Source organism: Ciconia boyciana, chromosome 23, assembly GCF_034638445.1.
Source record: "Ciconia boyciana chromosome 23, ASM3463844v1, whole genome shotgun sequence".
Classification (NCBI taxonomy): Eukaryota; Metazoa; Chordata; class Aves; order Ciconiiformes; family Ciconiidae; genus Ciconia; species Ciconia boyciana.
Window position 1 is genome coordinate 4,848,363 of NC_132956.1, and position 14,566 is coordinate 4,862,928.

At 50.1% G+C, this 14,566-nt stretch overlaps 3 protein-coding genes across 9 annotated transcripts in view; 2 read left to right on the plus strand and 1 right to left on the minus strand.

The window, feature by feature from the left end:
- The window catches only part of ILRUN (inflammation and lipid regulator with UBA-like and NBR1-like domains), a 45,017-nt gene extending 41,746 nt beyond the window's left edge, over positions 1-3,271 (minus strand). For 3 of the 5 annotated variants that reach the window (XR_012039546.1, XR_012039547.1, XM_072844812.1), the window contains exon 1: positions 2,955-3,269. Coding sequence is in view for 3 of the 5 variants with exons in the window: in XM_072844812.1 (XP_072700913.1) it covers positions 2,955-3,112 (158 nt within the window). In the remaining 2 variants the exon portion in view is untranslated. Of the gene's footprint in view, positions 1-2,954 lie in introns of all 5 variants that reach the window. The other 2 variants (XM_072844811.1, XM_072844813.1) reach the window with 2 other exon arrangements.
- A 469-nt stretch (positions 3,272-3,740) lies between these two features.
- Positions 3,741-9,258, plus strand: SNRPC (small nuclear ribonucleoprotein polypeptide C). Of its 2 annotated transcripts, none has more exons than XM_072844814.1 (6): positions 3,741-4,358; positions 4,737-4,779; positions 5,218-5,326; positions 6,700-6,792; positions 7,462-7,566; positions 8,872-9,258. In XM_072844814.1, exons 1-6 carry the CDS (start codon positions 4,351-4,353, stop codon positions 8,994-8,996), a joined length of 483 nt encoding a protein of 160 aa, XP_072700915.1. In that variant the 5' UTR covers positions 3,741-4,350; the 3' UTR covers positions 8,997-9,258. The 2 variants fall into 2 exon arrangements, with proteins under 2 accessions (XP_072700915.1, XP_072700916.1); XM_072844815.1 differs by having other exon boundaries at positions 3,747-4,358; positions 6,703-6,792.
- A 2,080-nt stretch (positions 9,259-11,338) lies between these two features.
- Positions 11,339-14,566, plus strand: part of BLTP3A (bridge-like lipid transfer protein family member 3A) — a 36,298-nt gene continuing 33,070 nt past the window's right edge. For both annotated transcript variants that reach the window (XM_072886314.1, XM_072886315.1), the window contains exon 1: positions 11,339-11,466. In XM_072886314.1, the coding sequence (XP_072742415.1) occupies positions 11,423-11,466 (44 nt within the window). In that variant the 5' untranslated portion in view covers positions 11,339-11,422. The remainder of the gene's footprint in view (positions 11,467-14,566) is intronic.

The following is a 14,566-nucleotide window of genomic DNA, read 5'->3' on the forward strand; positions in this document are numbered from 1 at the left end:
TATTTCAGCAGAACTGCAAATTCACTTTCAATATATTAAATACAGTTACTAACAATACTATTGGAAATAGTCTTTCAAAACACATGATATCTTGGGTTATTTACCACATGATACCTGAAAGGCATACAACAGGGAAGTAACTTCAGGTCTGGAGACTACATAATTATCACCAAAGAGCAGCCTGCCACACTTGTGAAAAAAGTTCTAGTGAAAATTATTTATGTTGTTGTTAATTAACCCATACATGGACATCGCTAAAAAGAACCCAGTCTACCAAGTAAGTGCGCTTCTCTCACGCCTGCTGTGAACTCCCTCACCATTTCCCGCAGATGAAGAGTAATCCCAATGCAGAAAGAGTGAAGGGATCATCACTGCAGAAAAGTGCCATACGTTTAACAAAAGGGAAAGTGACTCGACAGTCTCATCGAGACAAATTATTTGCAGGACAGACTGGTGATAGAAGATCTGACCCTCATTCTAGGCCACAAAAAACAAACCTAGTAGGCCACTGCCTAACATCACCTGGGGCAGTGTGGATTACACAGGGTCCCTCAACATGACAAAGGAAAGGTGTTTCCAGAAAAGGAAAATGTGTCTTGAGTGCAGCTTTTTATACTGACTGAGAGCAGGGTTAGGATATTCAGGCCAATAACCCAAAGGCCATACTAAGAAGCGGTGGGAGCTGGAGAACGGGACAGAAACACAGCAGCAGAACTGCAAGCTGCACAAAACCAGGCACAACAAACGATACCACAGGTCAGGAAAGCAGCGCCCTGGCAAGAACACACGAGAAAAGCGAGCAGCACCTGTCAGCATACCTAACTCAACGCCCTGCTCTGGAAAGGTTAAACTCGCACAGGCTTTAAGCCCACTCTAAGAGTAATCACACCACAGCCTGCGCTAATTTTCATATACGCTTGTACACATTACACCAACTTAACAGATTTCCTTTTTACACGCCCCCATCCAGCTACAAGGCTTATCAACCAATGCTGAAAAAAAACCCCCAAACCTGAAAACTTATGTTTTCAGAACCAAACTAGCCACTAAAGTTGTGAAATTAAAGCTATTTTCATCACTTAAGATTTTCTTCAACTGTAATTAAAAGATTCTTTTTCAAAAAGCCATTGGTTATAAGATTGTGTTTGAGATACTGTTACTTCAAAAAGCAATTAAATACCCCTGAAAGAGAAAGAGCTTCTTCAACAGGAACCAGGAATACTATGGTTATACATAGTATCTTCACGAGTAACTTTTGGGTTCAGCTCTGCTGAGCCTTCTGCTCTCCCAAAGAATGCCATGGAAAAAAACAGTATGACGCTGCAGTGTCAGTAGTTTTATTCATATTATCAACACACGAATAAAGTGGGAAAGCATCTTCTGCTGTGACCCATTTCTCCAAAGCAAACTCCTGAACTCCTCGAGAGACCTTCTTTCGCATTGGATCAGCTTACAAAACACATGGTATTATTTGCTATTCCCTTACTCCCTCTGCAGATGCAGATTTGCCAATATAATTCAATATAGAGCTGTAGAAGGAGGGAAAGATGAAAGGAAGAAGGTGACAAAGTTGTCTTATTACTTACTAGTTCAACAATTCCGCACAAGTTTTTTCCCCGACTGCTGATATCAAGATTTTCACTTGGATTTCAAGTTTCAAACTCGAGGTTTCTGGATTTGATGTTATACCACTAAGAAAAAAATACTAACTACAACTTAGCTAAGTAATCTCTGTTAACAAAATCTGGAACAGAGAACACTTTGCTCTCCTGCATCCATCACAGCGAAGAGATGCAACCCTAACAAGAGGGTCACCCGACACAACAGCAAAACTACTAGAGATGGTTTAAAAGATGCAAGTGGTAATAACGAGTCAAACCCCACAATTCAGACAGCAGCAATTTCACGTTCGTTCGCAGTCACTGGGCTCACTGCACCACTAACACTCCTGGTTTCTGTTTTTCACCATTATATTGCATATTTTCACACGTTTTTCTCAAGCTGCAGCTTCCCTGATAACCTGTACCTGCTTTTTTCCTAGGGCAGTGACAGAGAGACTTTGTAAAGCCAAAACATACACCGAAAGCCAGAGTATTTCGCGAGAGACCCGTAGTTTGCAAGCAGATGCTAAGTTTTTACCGAACACCTAGGCAACTTTCACACAGAGACCGTGGTAGCTTTAAGACTTCCATACAGTTTTCCCTCCTTCTGAAGCTTGCTTTAGAGTCCAGGGCACCATAATCCATCCCTGAATTCAGCTCATCCTCCCGTTCCGCAGAGAAAGCGCCCTTTAAGAGCTCCTGGGTCCGCTGGATCACATGCCCCTCTTCCTATCAATTAGTCACTCTTTAACAGCTTTGCAGCCCTTTGACCGACGAGCTCCACGAACTGGCAAAATCACAACCCCGAGCTGGAGACGGGAGGCGAACCCCAGTCCCTCCTCAGCCCCGACCTGCTCCTCTCCTCCTCCGCGCTGCCATGATAGCTGCCTCCCCACCGCACACACACCCCGCTCCGCCGGCGGCCCACCGTCAGTTCTCCCCGCCATCACCGACCCCGGGGAAGGGGAGGGGAAGGGGGGCCCCGCAACAAACACCGCCGCCCCCCACTCCGCACAGCAGCTCCCCCCCCCCGCCCCCCCCTTCACGGCGGGGCCCCGCGGGCGGCGGGACGGGCCTGCTGCCCCCTGAGGCGGCTCGGGGCGGGGGGAAGGCGGCCGGCCCAGCTCGGTGCGCGGCCCCTCAGCGCCGGCGGCCTCCCGAGGCTCCCCTCAGGCGCCGAGCCTCCGCGGGGCGGGCGGCCTCCCGCCCTTCCCCTCCGCCGCCTCAGCGCCGGCGGCCTCCCGCCGCTCCCCTCCGCCGCCTCGGCGCCGGCGCCTCCCCGAGGCCCGCGACCCCTCAGGGCCGGCCCCCCCCCCAGCCCCCTCAGGGCCGGCGGCCCCCGGTCCCCCGCACCAGTTGGTCATGTCGAGGAAGAAGGCGCAGCCGGCGGGGCTGAGCTGGAAGCCGAGGAGCCGCTGGAACTCGCCGATCAGCACGTCCTTGTCGGTGGTGCCCAGGCAGCTGAACTTCTGCATCAGCTCCGCGTCCAGGTCCACGTCCATGCCCTCCATGGCGCTCAGCAGGCCCCGCCGCCCCGGGGCCGCCCGCTGCCGCCGCCGCCGCCGCCTCAGCGCCGCATGGGGGCGAGGGGGGAGCGCGGGCGCGGGGGGGGGGGGGGGGGAGGGGGCGCGGGCGACGCCAGCCGCCGCCGGCACTGCGCAAGCGCCGCCCCGCCTCGCGCGAGGGGCACGCGGCCTATGACGCCACCGCGCCTGGCGGCGGGCGCGGTGGCGTCACCCCACGCGCGGCGTGGGGAGGGCGGAGCGTCGGCGGCGCGGGCAGCCCCCGGCGGAAGGAGACCCGCAAGGGCGAGGGGGTGGGGGCGCGTATGCAAATGAGCGCTTTGCATACGTCGGCGGGCGCCTCGCCTGACGCGGGGGCTCCGCGCGCACGAACGAGGCGGGCGGAGGCGTTGCGTCACGGGGCGGGGTAGATGTGCACGGCCCTCGGCCGCGCGCTTCCATATATGGAGGCGGCGCGGGCGGCCAGCGCGCGTGTTTATGTATGCAAATTAGCCGCGGGCTCTGTGACGTCACGTGGCGCTATGCAAACGAGGCGGCGCAAAGCCTGCCGGGCCGGGGAGGGGGGCTGGCGCAGCCCCGCTCAGCGCGAGGGATTTTCCCCCCCCAAAATGACGCTTTTTCCGTCATTCCCCTTTTGCAGCCCCGCGGCCCCGTGACCGGTAACGCCGCGCGTGTCCCCTGAAGGCGGTGGAGGCCCCGGGTTCGCGCCCCGCCAGCACCGGCGGGACAGGGGCTCGCACGACGCCCGCTATACGTCAGCGGTTTTAATGTCAATAAACTCTCACTGGTTTTTAACGCAAACCGGCCGCGTTACGTGGAGGTTTTTCCTTCCCTAGCTCAGTCCCGGGCCGGGCCGTCGAGCCGCCCCCCGCCGCGGCCCCGGGCCCCGCTCCGGAGGGAACAACGAGCAGAACGGGCCTCGGCGGGAGCGGGGGGGGGGGAGGGGGGGTCGCGATCCCGGTGCCCGGCGCTGATGTAGGTTTGCAGGTGGATGAACGGTGGCGTCACCGGAGGAGTGACTGAGGGGAGCGGCGGAGGCCCCGCCTGCGAGGCGGGAAAAGCGAAGTCTGCCCGTGGCCTCTTTTGTCCCTTGCGGGCCGCCGTCGAGCACCGAGCCCGCCCTGCGCCGCCGCCGTCGTTCTACGGGAGCCGCCGGAGGTCAAGCGGCGGAAGGTGTCGCTGTGCGAGTGCGTCACTTCCTGGCGGCGCCGGTGGCGGGGAGCACCATGCCTAAGTGAGTGCGGCTTCGGCGGGCTCCGGCGCTGAGGGGGCGGCCGCGGGAGGCAGGGCCCGGAGCCGGGGCGAGGGGCTGCCGGGGCGAGGGGCTGCCCGGGCCCGGCGGGGAGGGGGCCGGTTGGGCCCCGGGCGTGGTTTGGTGACCCCGGCAGGCGGTTTGTGCTTGTTCAGCCTCGGGAAGCGTGGAAATACGAGAGGAAGGGGTCCGGGGTGTCCCGGGGTGCGGGCCGGGGCGCTGGCAGGCTGGGCCCTGGGTGACCTTTTCGCGCAGCACCTCTTCCTTCGGCCGCCCCGGGCGCGGAGCGTTGTGAGGGGCTGTGTTTTAACGCCCACAGTGCAAAGTGGTTTCTTAATGACAAGAGTTTTCCCTTTTCAGGTTTTATTGCGATTACTGTGACACATACCTCACCCATGACTCGGTAAGTGCTAAGTCTTCTGCGTTGATTCCTCGTCTGTATCAAGCGTGTTAAAAGAAAACTTAAGTAGGCTAAAGCCAGGTTACTTGAAATATTACGACATCCTACTTGTTTAACTTCTTTCCTCTCCTACTTCTTTGCAAAAAAGAAATGAGAACGGGAGGAATTTGAGCGTCGCTAGCATTCAGCAGGCAAGGGCAGCTGACGCTCGTGGCTGCCTATGAGTGTTGTGGTGAGTTAGGAGGAGACAGCTGGCTGGGTGTCAGGGCAACCTCTTACTTGAACTGGAGTCTCAACACATAATTTATATGTAAAGGTTTTGCATGTCACCTGTCCTTTGACTGGGTGCAGAAACCATCTGATTTTATACTGCTAAAATGCATATGTTTAAAATTATACAACGGTTCCCAGTAAGCTTTGGGTTTATGTGCTCTTTCTCAGCCCTCCGTGAGAAAAACCCACTGCAGTGGCCGAAAACACAAAGAGAATGTGAAAGACTACTATCAAAAATGGATGGAGGAACAAGCTCAGAGCCTGATTGACAAAACAAGTAAGGCTAATCCTTCTGTGACCCCGGATTGCTCTCCTGTTACTTCCCCTATCTTTCCTCTAGCTGTTTTTCTTCCATGTCGATTCTTCCTCGCTTTCCTGGTGAGTCTTTGCTTTGTGAATTGTGAGTGAAAACTCAGCTTAGAATCTGAATCTTGAACTTGTCAGAGTGTGGGCTTCTGCGTAAGAGACCGAGGGCTCTGCCTGAGGGGCTGTTGCAAGCAGGCATTTACTGCTGTAAATGGTTGTAGATACCACTGCCCTTAGTGCTGCTGGTAACATTGTACAAGGTCACGTAACACATTTTTGCTTTTTGGTAGTAGCATGTTTATGTAAAGAGCATGAATAAGAAATCCAAAAGATAGGAAATGGATGTTAAAATGTATGGATTTTTGCATCTTTTTTTTTTAAATGCTGTAGTTACTTGCCCTCAGTTCTCTAGGGATATTGATTTTTTTTTTCTCTCTTGCTATTAAGGGCTTGAATAAAGTGTGAAGTGTTTCCTGTCAGTTTATAGGATTCTTTTCCTCTCGCTTGTCCTCTGAATAATGGTTCTTTTCTCTGTGAAAAGAAATACAAATGCCAGATTAACTTTATGGCAACTTTCTTTAGATCATAGAATATCTCAGGTTGGAAGGGACCCATAAGGATCACGGAGTCCAACTCCCTGTTCCTCGCAAGACTACCTAAAACTAAACCATATCACTGAGAGCGTTGTCCAGGTGCTCCTTGAACTCTGACAGGCTTGGTGCTGGACCGCTTCCCTGGGGAGCCTGTTCCATGGACCACCCCCCCTCTCAGCCTTTTCCTAATGCCCAGTCTGAACTTCCCCTGACGCAGCTTCATTCCATTTTCCTTGTGTCCGTTTTCCTCGTGATGCTTCCAACTTTCACATCTTTTGCCTTCCTTCTAGTCGATTCCCAGTCTTTTGAATTTCTTCTCTTCCCTCTCACATAAGATGTTTTTCATGCTTTTTGTCACCTAAGTCATTGCCTTATTACCATTTTCAAGATAGCATGTCTTTACCTAATGATCCCAGGTGAAAGCTGCAGCTGCAAATCACGTGATGTATTTTCTCTGCCATCCGCCTTCCCGTTAGGTGTGTGAAATTCATCAAGGAGCAATCTAGTCTCAGCTGGAGTAATTACTGTAATAATTGTCTTCAAGAATATCAGGTGCTTCCGCCATGACAAGCAGCATAAACCAGGGATTTGTTCCAGAGTTAGAACAACTGAGCACGCAGCATGATGTGAAGTATGCTCTGACCGCGTGGCATGAGAAGGAAGATTGACTCAGGAGCTTCCTCAGCCTAGTAACTGGTTTTTCTCCTGGGATTCTTTCTTTCCTTTTTTTTTTTTCTTTTCCCCCCCAATGTAGCGGCTGCATTTCAGCAAGGGAAAATCCCACCTACACCGTTCTCGGCACCACCTCCCGCAGGAGCCATGATACCACCTCCTCCCAGCATCCGTAAGTCTGAACTGGACAGTTTTTGACTGGGACAGCAGCCCTCTTTAGCTATGTTGCATGTTTCCTGGACTTGTAAAGAAAAGTCCTTTTAGCTTGGAATCAAGCTAAGACATTTTTTGCTCGTGAATACCAAAATGTGAGAGAATGCTTTGTAAGAGTGTTTTGGCAACCATTTTAGTCTTTAGTTAGTCTTATTTTAGTAATGTTGAGTACGTTAATAGAAATGTGTGCCGCCTCATTACTTGCTAGCTGCTGTGTAGATAGCTTCATTAAAACTTCCAGCATGGGGTTTGGTTTTGTTTTGGTGTGTTTGGGTTTTTTTTTGTTTTTTTTGTTTTTTAAATAGAATAGGATTGGTAACCTTCTTTTGCACTTCAGCTGGCAAACGGCTGAGATCCCTTTCTGCTTAGAGTCCTGCTGTTGGAAGTGGTAGTCATCTGCATTAAGTATGCAAAGTTGGAAATAATAGCTAGCGTATTCTTTCTCTGGTTCACTTTTTGGCACCTGAAGTCAGAGTTGAAACTGAAAATGAAGGCAGATGGTTGTAAAGCAATCTAAGACACCTTAATTACTAAAATGTCCTGTAAAGTTTATTAACTGCTTCGCATTGCACGTTGTTGATGAGTGGGAAAGCAGCCAGATGCGTAACCAATCTGTCTATGTGTTCAGCTGGCCCCCCACGGCCTGGCATGATGCCAGCCCCTCATATGGGTGGACCACCGATGATGCCAATGATGGGCCCACCCCCACCAGGAATGATGCCCGTTGGACCCGGTAAGTCTGGAGAGAGGTAAATCTCTAATTGAGGTACTGCGTGGTCTGGTTTGCAGGGTGTTTGGGTTATATTTTCTGTCTCGCTGGGCAGTAGGGAGTTGTGAAAGGAACTCGGCGGAAGACGTGAAGCAGCTGCAGTACTTGGGCGCTCGCTGTAGTGATGCGCTCTGTTTATACATGCACTAGTTCATAGCTTGCGTCTCTTCGGACATCATATTAGACGCAGCGTGGATGGACAGCCCCAAGCATCAAGCTGTGGAAGTATTTCAGTTTGCATATACTATGTACACGTGTTTGCCAATCCATTATCTCTGCATGGCGAGACGTAAAACAGTCTTACAACTGCTGATTAAAGTTCCTGTAGTACTTGTTGAGAGTTACTAGTCCCTGTGTACAGCTGAAATTATCACTCTGGTAAATTGTAGCTTTTCTGCCTCTAGTCTTAGCAGTACAATCTTTAATTGTTTAGGAATTCTGTGTTTGAAGCACTTCCATTTTTGCACAAGGGGTACATTTCAGCACTAAATGAATTTTATTGTTTAAAATGTCTCAAGATAATGTGTTCCAGAGAAACGACGTGCCTTAAAGTTTTTTTTTCAGAACTGCAAAGGCAAACTAAAATGTCTTTGATCCATTCCGCTTTTGAGCTTACTGGCATTTGAAGAATTCTCAGAGGACATCTTATTGAAGCAGTTACTGGAACAAATCTAAAGGAATACACACGTGCACACTGAAATTAGTGAAGTGTCTTTGCAATTATTGTCTTGCTGGTAGAAACTGTTCTTTAAGTGTTTTTTAAAGGCATGAAATACGTGCATAATCTGCGATATTAGGCAGCATAGTGGCTGCCCGAAAATTAATTGGGAAGTTGGATGGAAACCATTATTTCAGTGCTTTTTAGTAGAGCGCCTGCTTTTCCTTGGTAATGCTGTTACCCAGCTGTAAGAAGTACACCAGTCTTTTTTTCAAACACACTTAACTGGAGGATTTCATGCTTTTTTCCAAATGAACTTTTCAATTCCATAATTAAGCTAGTGTCTCTCTTGAGTGGCTGAAAATAATTTATCAGTGAATATTGTCAAAAGCGGGCCTATAACCCAGGAGCTGGGTTCTTCCTCTACTAATTGCTAATATCCTTCAGGGAAATGTAATCCATCTCAGCCAGCTTCCAGATCAAAGCTTCCAGACTTGTAACATGAAAGTTGCCTGGAGAATGGGGGAGAGAACCTGCACGCTGTGTTGATGTGACTCGGCAGTCACTACTCCCGAGAGCTCTTCCCTAACGTCCTCTCTTTCCCCTTGTAGCTCCAGGGATGAGGCCACCGATGGGAGGACACATGCCGATGATGCCAGGGCCCCCAATGATGAGGCCACCCTCCAGACCCATGATGGTGCCAACCAGGCCGGGAATGACCCGTCCAGACAGATAAAGGTGGAAATGGAGCTAGCCTTTCTTTTTCGTATTACGATCTTCCATACGATAAAATACCGTAGACCGATGTTCCTAGGATTTTGTATCAAAACAGTGTGTAGAGGAAATCTGCCGTCATTTCAGATTGCAGACGGTTTGACCTAGATGCACACTGGACTGATGCTTTTATACCTGGTCTGGTTTTTTTGTTGGTTTGTTTGTTTGTTTTTCCCCCCATTGAATCGTAAAAGACAACAATAAAACATTGATGCTGGTTTACATACGGAGAATCTGAGCCTTACTCTGTGTGTGGTTTTTCTGCATGGCAGAAAGAGATGTCAGTTCTCTTTGTTCCCTCTCTACCTGTCTTGCGCGGAATTTTTCAGGGTTGTTTTTCTCCTTAGTCCTTATGTAGTCTCTCTTTTTCACGTCATACCCCTCGAGAGGTGTGTTACTATCTGCGTTTTGAGTTCTTGTTTCAAAACAAGTATGCGTGTTTTTAATTAAAAAAAAAAAACCTGACAAAAAGTGACATCAGAAAAGACTGCTGGGACATCTCTAACTGGGGAGACTGCAACATGAAGTGACTTTACTAGCATGAAATAGGTTGAATTTAATAAAATGTTGATTCTCCACAGAGGGAAGCAAAGAGATGCTGTTAAAAGGCTACTTCTTACAGTAATTGTTTTGATGCTGCCAAACATATTTCTGCTTTTCTGTTGCTACTGGGGCATCTGCATGGACACTTTTAATTACGTTATTGGAGCTGTTGCATCAGTAGTTATTAAAGCTCAGTTCCCTTCTTAGCATAAAGGGATGTGTTCTTGAAGACATATCCCAGACCCTTTAGTTTATTAAAAGGATTTTGCTTTTGGTGAGCCGTACGTAATGCAGGTGCACAATTCCAACTGAATTAAAAGAATTTATTCTCTTTGCATCACCAGCTGCTCTCTGCATGTCGCTTGTCATCCGTTTCAGTCTGCAGAACTGTCCAACTCCTTCTCGGCATATTTGCATCCAATGTGAAAGTGCAGGGGTGACTTCCATCTTAGAAGAAAGCATTTGGTGAGCAGAACTGCGAGGGCTCCTTTTCCGAGCTGCTCTCTGCTATGGGACAGGACAGTGCAATCATTTAGAGGAGATTATATTTTTAGGAGCTTGTGTGCTTTCAACAGTCTCCTGTAAAGAATGTGGTGTAGTTGAGACATCAAATATTTAACGGCTGTGTTCGACAAACATTGAGATGAGGCAAAAGTTAGAGGATGTTTCTACAACAGACTTTGGCAACACTAGGGATCCTGCTGCTCTTGACTTTCCTGTGCCTGACAGTAAAGGGGTCGTGGTGCAGCTTCATCTCCTGCGTCAGATACAGAGTAGATTGCAAGGAGCTGAAACGATGGTACCAAGATGTGTCTTGGAAGGTGAATGTTCTGACTGGGGATGTGTCTCCCTGATCAATGATCTGAGTGTTTTTCAGCTTTATGTTGAAGATGGGTTGCTTTTACATCAAACATACAACATGCACCATCAATGTGTATTAGTGACTTTCTCCTGGGGAAAAAAATAGGCAGGAATTAGTGATGGTGATCAGTAGTGCTCAGCACTGGGCTGTGATGAAAGCTCAAGGCTTGTACGCTGCTTGACTTACCCTGCGTACTGTCAAATTAAAACAGAATGTACTCGGTCAAGTACAAAGCACGTGGTTTCCTCACCATGGAGCTGTTAAAGGCATGACTGATCAGCGTGAGGCTGCGGGGCGTGTGCCGTACCTGCAGAGCAGCGTAACCGTTTCGGTGGGGTTCCCTTTGCTGCGCGTCGCCTTGAAAGCAAAACGCTCCCTTGTAATCCAGGCTGAAATCTCACAGAACGGGTGAAATGGTCTAATTCGCTGTCATCCAGCAAAGGGCCACAATGCAAACGTAAACTAAGTAGCGCAGAAACTAGGAGTATTTTTTTTTTCATTTGACAGCCTCACTGCTTACATTGGTTTATATTTAACATTTTTTTTAGTGTGAGCGCCTTTTTTAAAAAAACCTTACTTTTGGCTGACCTGGGATGGTCTTTGCAAGGGAGCTGTACAAAGGAGAGGTGCGAAACTAAGCTGGTTTGTGTCTTTTTGCGGATTTTCGCCTGCGGCTCGAGGCGCGTGAGTAACCCACGGTGTGACAGAGGCCACAGGGCGTAATTAGAAGCTGCCTAAAACCGCTGGCACCTCGCTGGCAGCCCCCTCCCCTCGGTGCTCCCGTGGCACCGGGGGTGCCCGCTGCACCCGGCGGAGGGGCGGTTGGCTCCCGTGGGGCCGCCCCCGCCGCGCACACGCGTGGAGTGCGGCTGCGGCGCGCGCGGCGGCCGCCAGGGGGCGCGGCGGGGCGGGGCGGGGCGGGAGGCGGCGGCGCCGCGATGGGGTCCCGCCGCCCGCGGCCCTGAGCCCCGCCGCCCCGCGGCATGGCCGGCATCATCAAGAAGCAGATCCTGAAGCACCTCTCCCGGTGAGGCACCCGCGCCCGGTCCTCTCCTCCTTCCTCCTCCTTCCTCCTCCTTCCTCCTCCTCCTGCCGGGGAGGGCTGCGGGTGAGGGAGGGCGCGGGCCTGAGGCGGACCGGTGGGTCAGGGCCCGGGCCTGAGGGGCCGCTGTGGGGCTTGGGGACCGCAGGGCCCGGCTGGCAGCCCCGCTGTGGAGCTGCCGGGCCCGGAGGGGGGGAGGATCTGAGGGCCCGGGGGGGGGGGGGGGGTGTGGGTCTGAGGGCCCGGGGAGCTGAGGGCCCGGAGGGAGCGGGCCCGGCTTGCCGCGAGTGGGTCCTGCCGCCCTCCCCTGAGGGCCGCGTCCTGCCGGGGTCAGGCCCCTCAGACCCCCGGGTCGATGCCTCCGGCGTGCGGGAGCTGGGGTGGAGGTTTCCAGCCCGGCCTGGCTCCTGCCGCTGCCGGTCTTGCCTTGGCGGCGCAGGGAAGCGGCTGGCCGGGCGCGGGTTGGTGGGGGGCTGCGTTTGCGGACCCTCCGGGGCAGCTGTGGGCTCGGGCTGCTTCCGACAGCAGCTCCCGCTCGGCTGGGAGCAGGTGAGCGTGAATAAAGGTTCAAGAGAGGAGAATATAAACAGCAAAAGGTACCGAGTCTGAGGGGGAGAAGGAGTGCTGTAATATGTGGTGCTCAGGCACTTGGTTGTTATTTTCATTGGTGTTGTGTCATTTCAATGAAGTTCATTAAAGGCACTAAAAGGTGCACTGAGGAAGACCATCGTCTGGTGCTTTGTGTGTAAGACTGCAAGTCAGTAAGTACAGCTTCAGCTGTGGCTCTGCCACGGACTCGGGAGTTGACCTTGGGCGAATCGTGGTGCCTCAGTTTCCCTGCCGTTTGAAAGAAAAGAGGTGCATGACAGCTAGTGGTTCTTGTGTGATCTCCTGGCCACGGACACGTCCTCCCGCTGCATTGCTGAGAGAATGTGGTGAAGGATAAAGGTGGCATATCTCAGAGGATACTGGTGGAGGCACAGCTTTGCACGGTGCTTTTCCTCTCTGTGCCTTGTGAGCTGCAGATGATCAAGTCCTTCCCATTTCTACTGGCGGAGAAGCTCAGATACAAAGCCAGGGGCTTGAAGTGACTGTGCGGGGTCAGTGCTGAGCAAGGAATTAAGACCTGGGAATCCTGGCTCTCTGAGGCTGGTAGTAAATCCTGAGAGTTTCTGGAACCTTAGAAAAATCCCCGCAAACTTTAAGCGAGCAATCTCCTCAATACAGTGTCTGTCTGTGGCGGTTCTGAGTCACTAGTTGCTCAGTACTCTAGCTTTCCAGGCAGTGTACCAAAAAGGAGTGTAATAGAGCCTGCTGCTTGTTCTGAACAGTGCACTAATTTAAATGAATTTCTGCTAGACCTGACATCACAAATCTCCGAGCTTTCTGTCTCATTCCACCTCAAATCGGCACGTTGTGCTCATTATGGATTCAGCTTTCTTGTCAGGAGGCACTGAAGTATTTATAACAAGGAGAGGTGGATGAGAGCAGTTATTATTGGAGGCTGAAATAGAGCTGGGCTTTATTCCTAGGTACCGCTCCTCCTACGATGAAAGAGTGCGTGTGTTGTTCTTATGGATAATTCTCTTTCTTTAGATAAATACACTTTTCTTGTTGGTGCTTTTACTTAATTTTGCTTTTCAGTCTCCCTTACCTTGCACTATTACAACATGTTCCTGCTCAAAGTGCCCCCTTTTTTCCCTCCGATTGGGCTGGTTGTTAGTGTTCACTTGTGTCTCTCTCCGTGCAGTTCCAGGGAGAACAGGGAGTCATGAAAAATTCTGGAGCTTTACCTGTTTTCCTACTAGCTGGACTTACTCTGTCATTTGGGGTGGTTGGTCTGATCCTGCCCCTCTCTTGCATACACATTGTGGATGTCTTTCAGAAATGCATTTTGAACACAGTTTAATGTTGTTAAGATGATGTTAAAAGAATTTTAACATCAAGAAATGTTAAAAAGATGATGTTTTTCCATTCCGGTTTTGTTTCCTCTAAATACCTCAGCTTCACGCTCCCTTTGGGTCTTTCTTTCAGCTATGCTCATTTGCCCGGACAAATTTTGCCACTGAATCATTAATCTGCCTTTATTTTCTACTTTCCATTTGCGTATGAAATAATTCCTTGTTCCTCTTGTTATGTCTTAATTTGAAGTCATTTCTGCATGGGGTGTGGTTTTGTTCTTCTCCATCTGAAAATTTGCAAGGCAGGGTCACGTGAGACAGCAAGATCAGGGAAATATGAAAGAGTTATTTCACACCAGCTGTTCAGATTAAGTGAATCACATGTCAAATAGGATGACAGTGGTCACTTGCGATGATCTGCAAAGCTGGGCTTTGCCGTCGGTGACAGAGCTGAGTTATGAATGTATTTTAGAAGGCTTAGCTTGTGTTGTGCTTTAGCAGCTTAAATTCCTAGAGCAGAAGAATCTAAAAACTTGCAGTGCTTTCAACCATCTGTGCTTTTCACTCTTTTGTCCTATATTTAGCTTGGGAAGGAAAACAGATTAGGTGGTTTCACTTTTTGGTTCTTCTACGCTGGCACATGGCTGCAGTACTGGGGTGGCAGATTCTGCAGGAGAATGTTTATAACCAAACATCAAACCCTTGTAGCTGAACAAAGGGCTCTCCCTACGAGCTCTCTGAAGCGGCAGCTGCTTGCTGTGTGTTTGAACTTGAATCTGGTTTGAACTCCTCCGAGGCTGTACAAGAAGAGCAGTACTTCGATTGTGTTTACCAGTCTGTAATTATTCATGGAAGCACATCTATTGCTTTAAAATGAAAACAGTGATTTGCCTTTACCTCTTTGTGGTAATGTTTGAAAGTACCCTCTTTTTATTGTCTTTTCTTTTTTAAATAGTGCTCAGTGCAGCTGTAGTAGATACTTGATCTCAGAGTATTATAAAGGTGGTATTTGTCCCCATTTGGTAAGCAGGGAAACTGAGGCAAGCCAAACTGTCTAAACTTACTTAATGTAACACTTCGGGATTTGAGTTCTCAGCCCTGCAGTGGAAATCCTTATCAAAATTATTTTTATTTAATTTCATTAGGAAGCTTTTATCCACTGCTGCATCTGACAACCACTTTGT

Bases quoted from the DNA above. Each gene is read 5' to 3' on its own strand.
- SNRPC (XM_072844814.1), top strand. The intron at 5,327-6,699 runs GTAAGGCTAATC...TCCCCCCCAATG, and splicing joins GAGCCTGATTGACAAAACAA to TAGCGGCTGCATTTCAGCAA. The intron at 7,567-8,871 runs GTAAGTCTGGAG...TTCCCCTTGTAG, and splicing joins AATGATGCCCGTTGGACCCG to CTCCAGGGATGAGGCCACCG.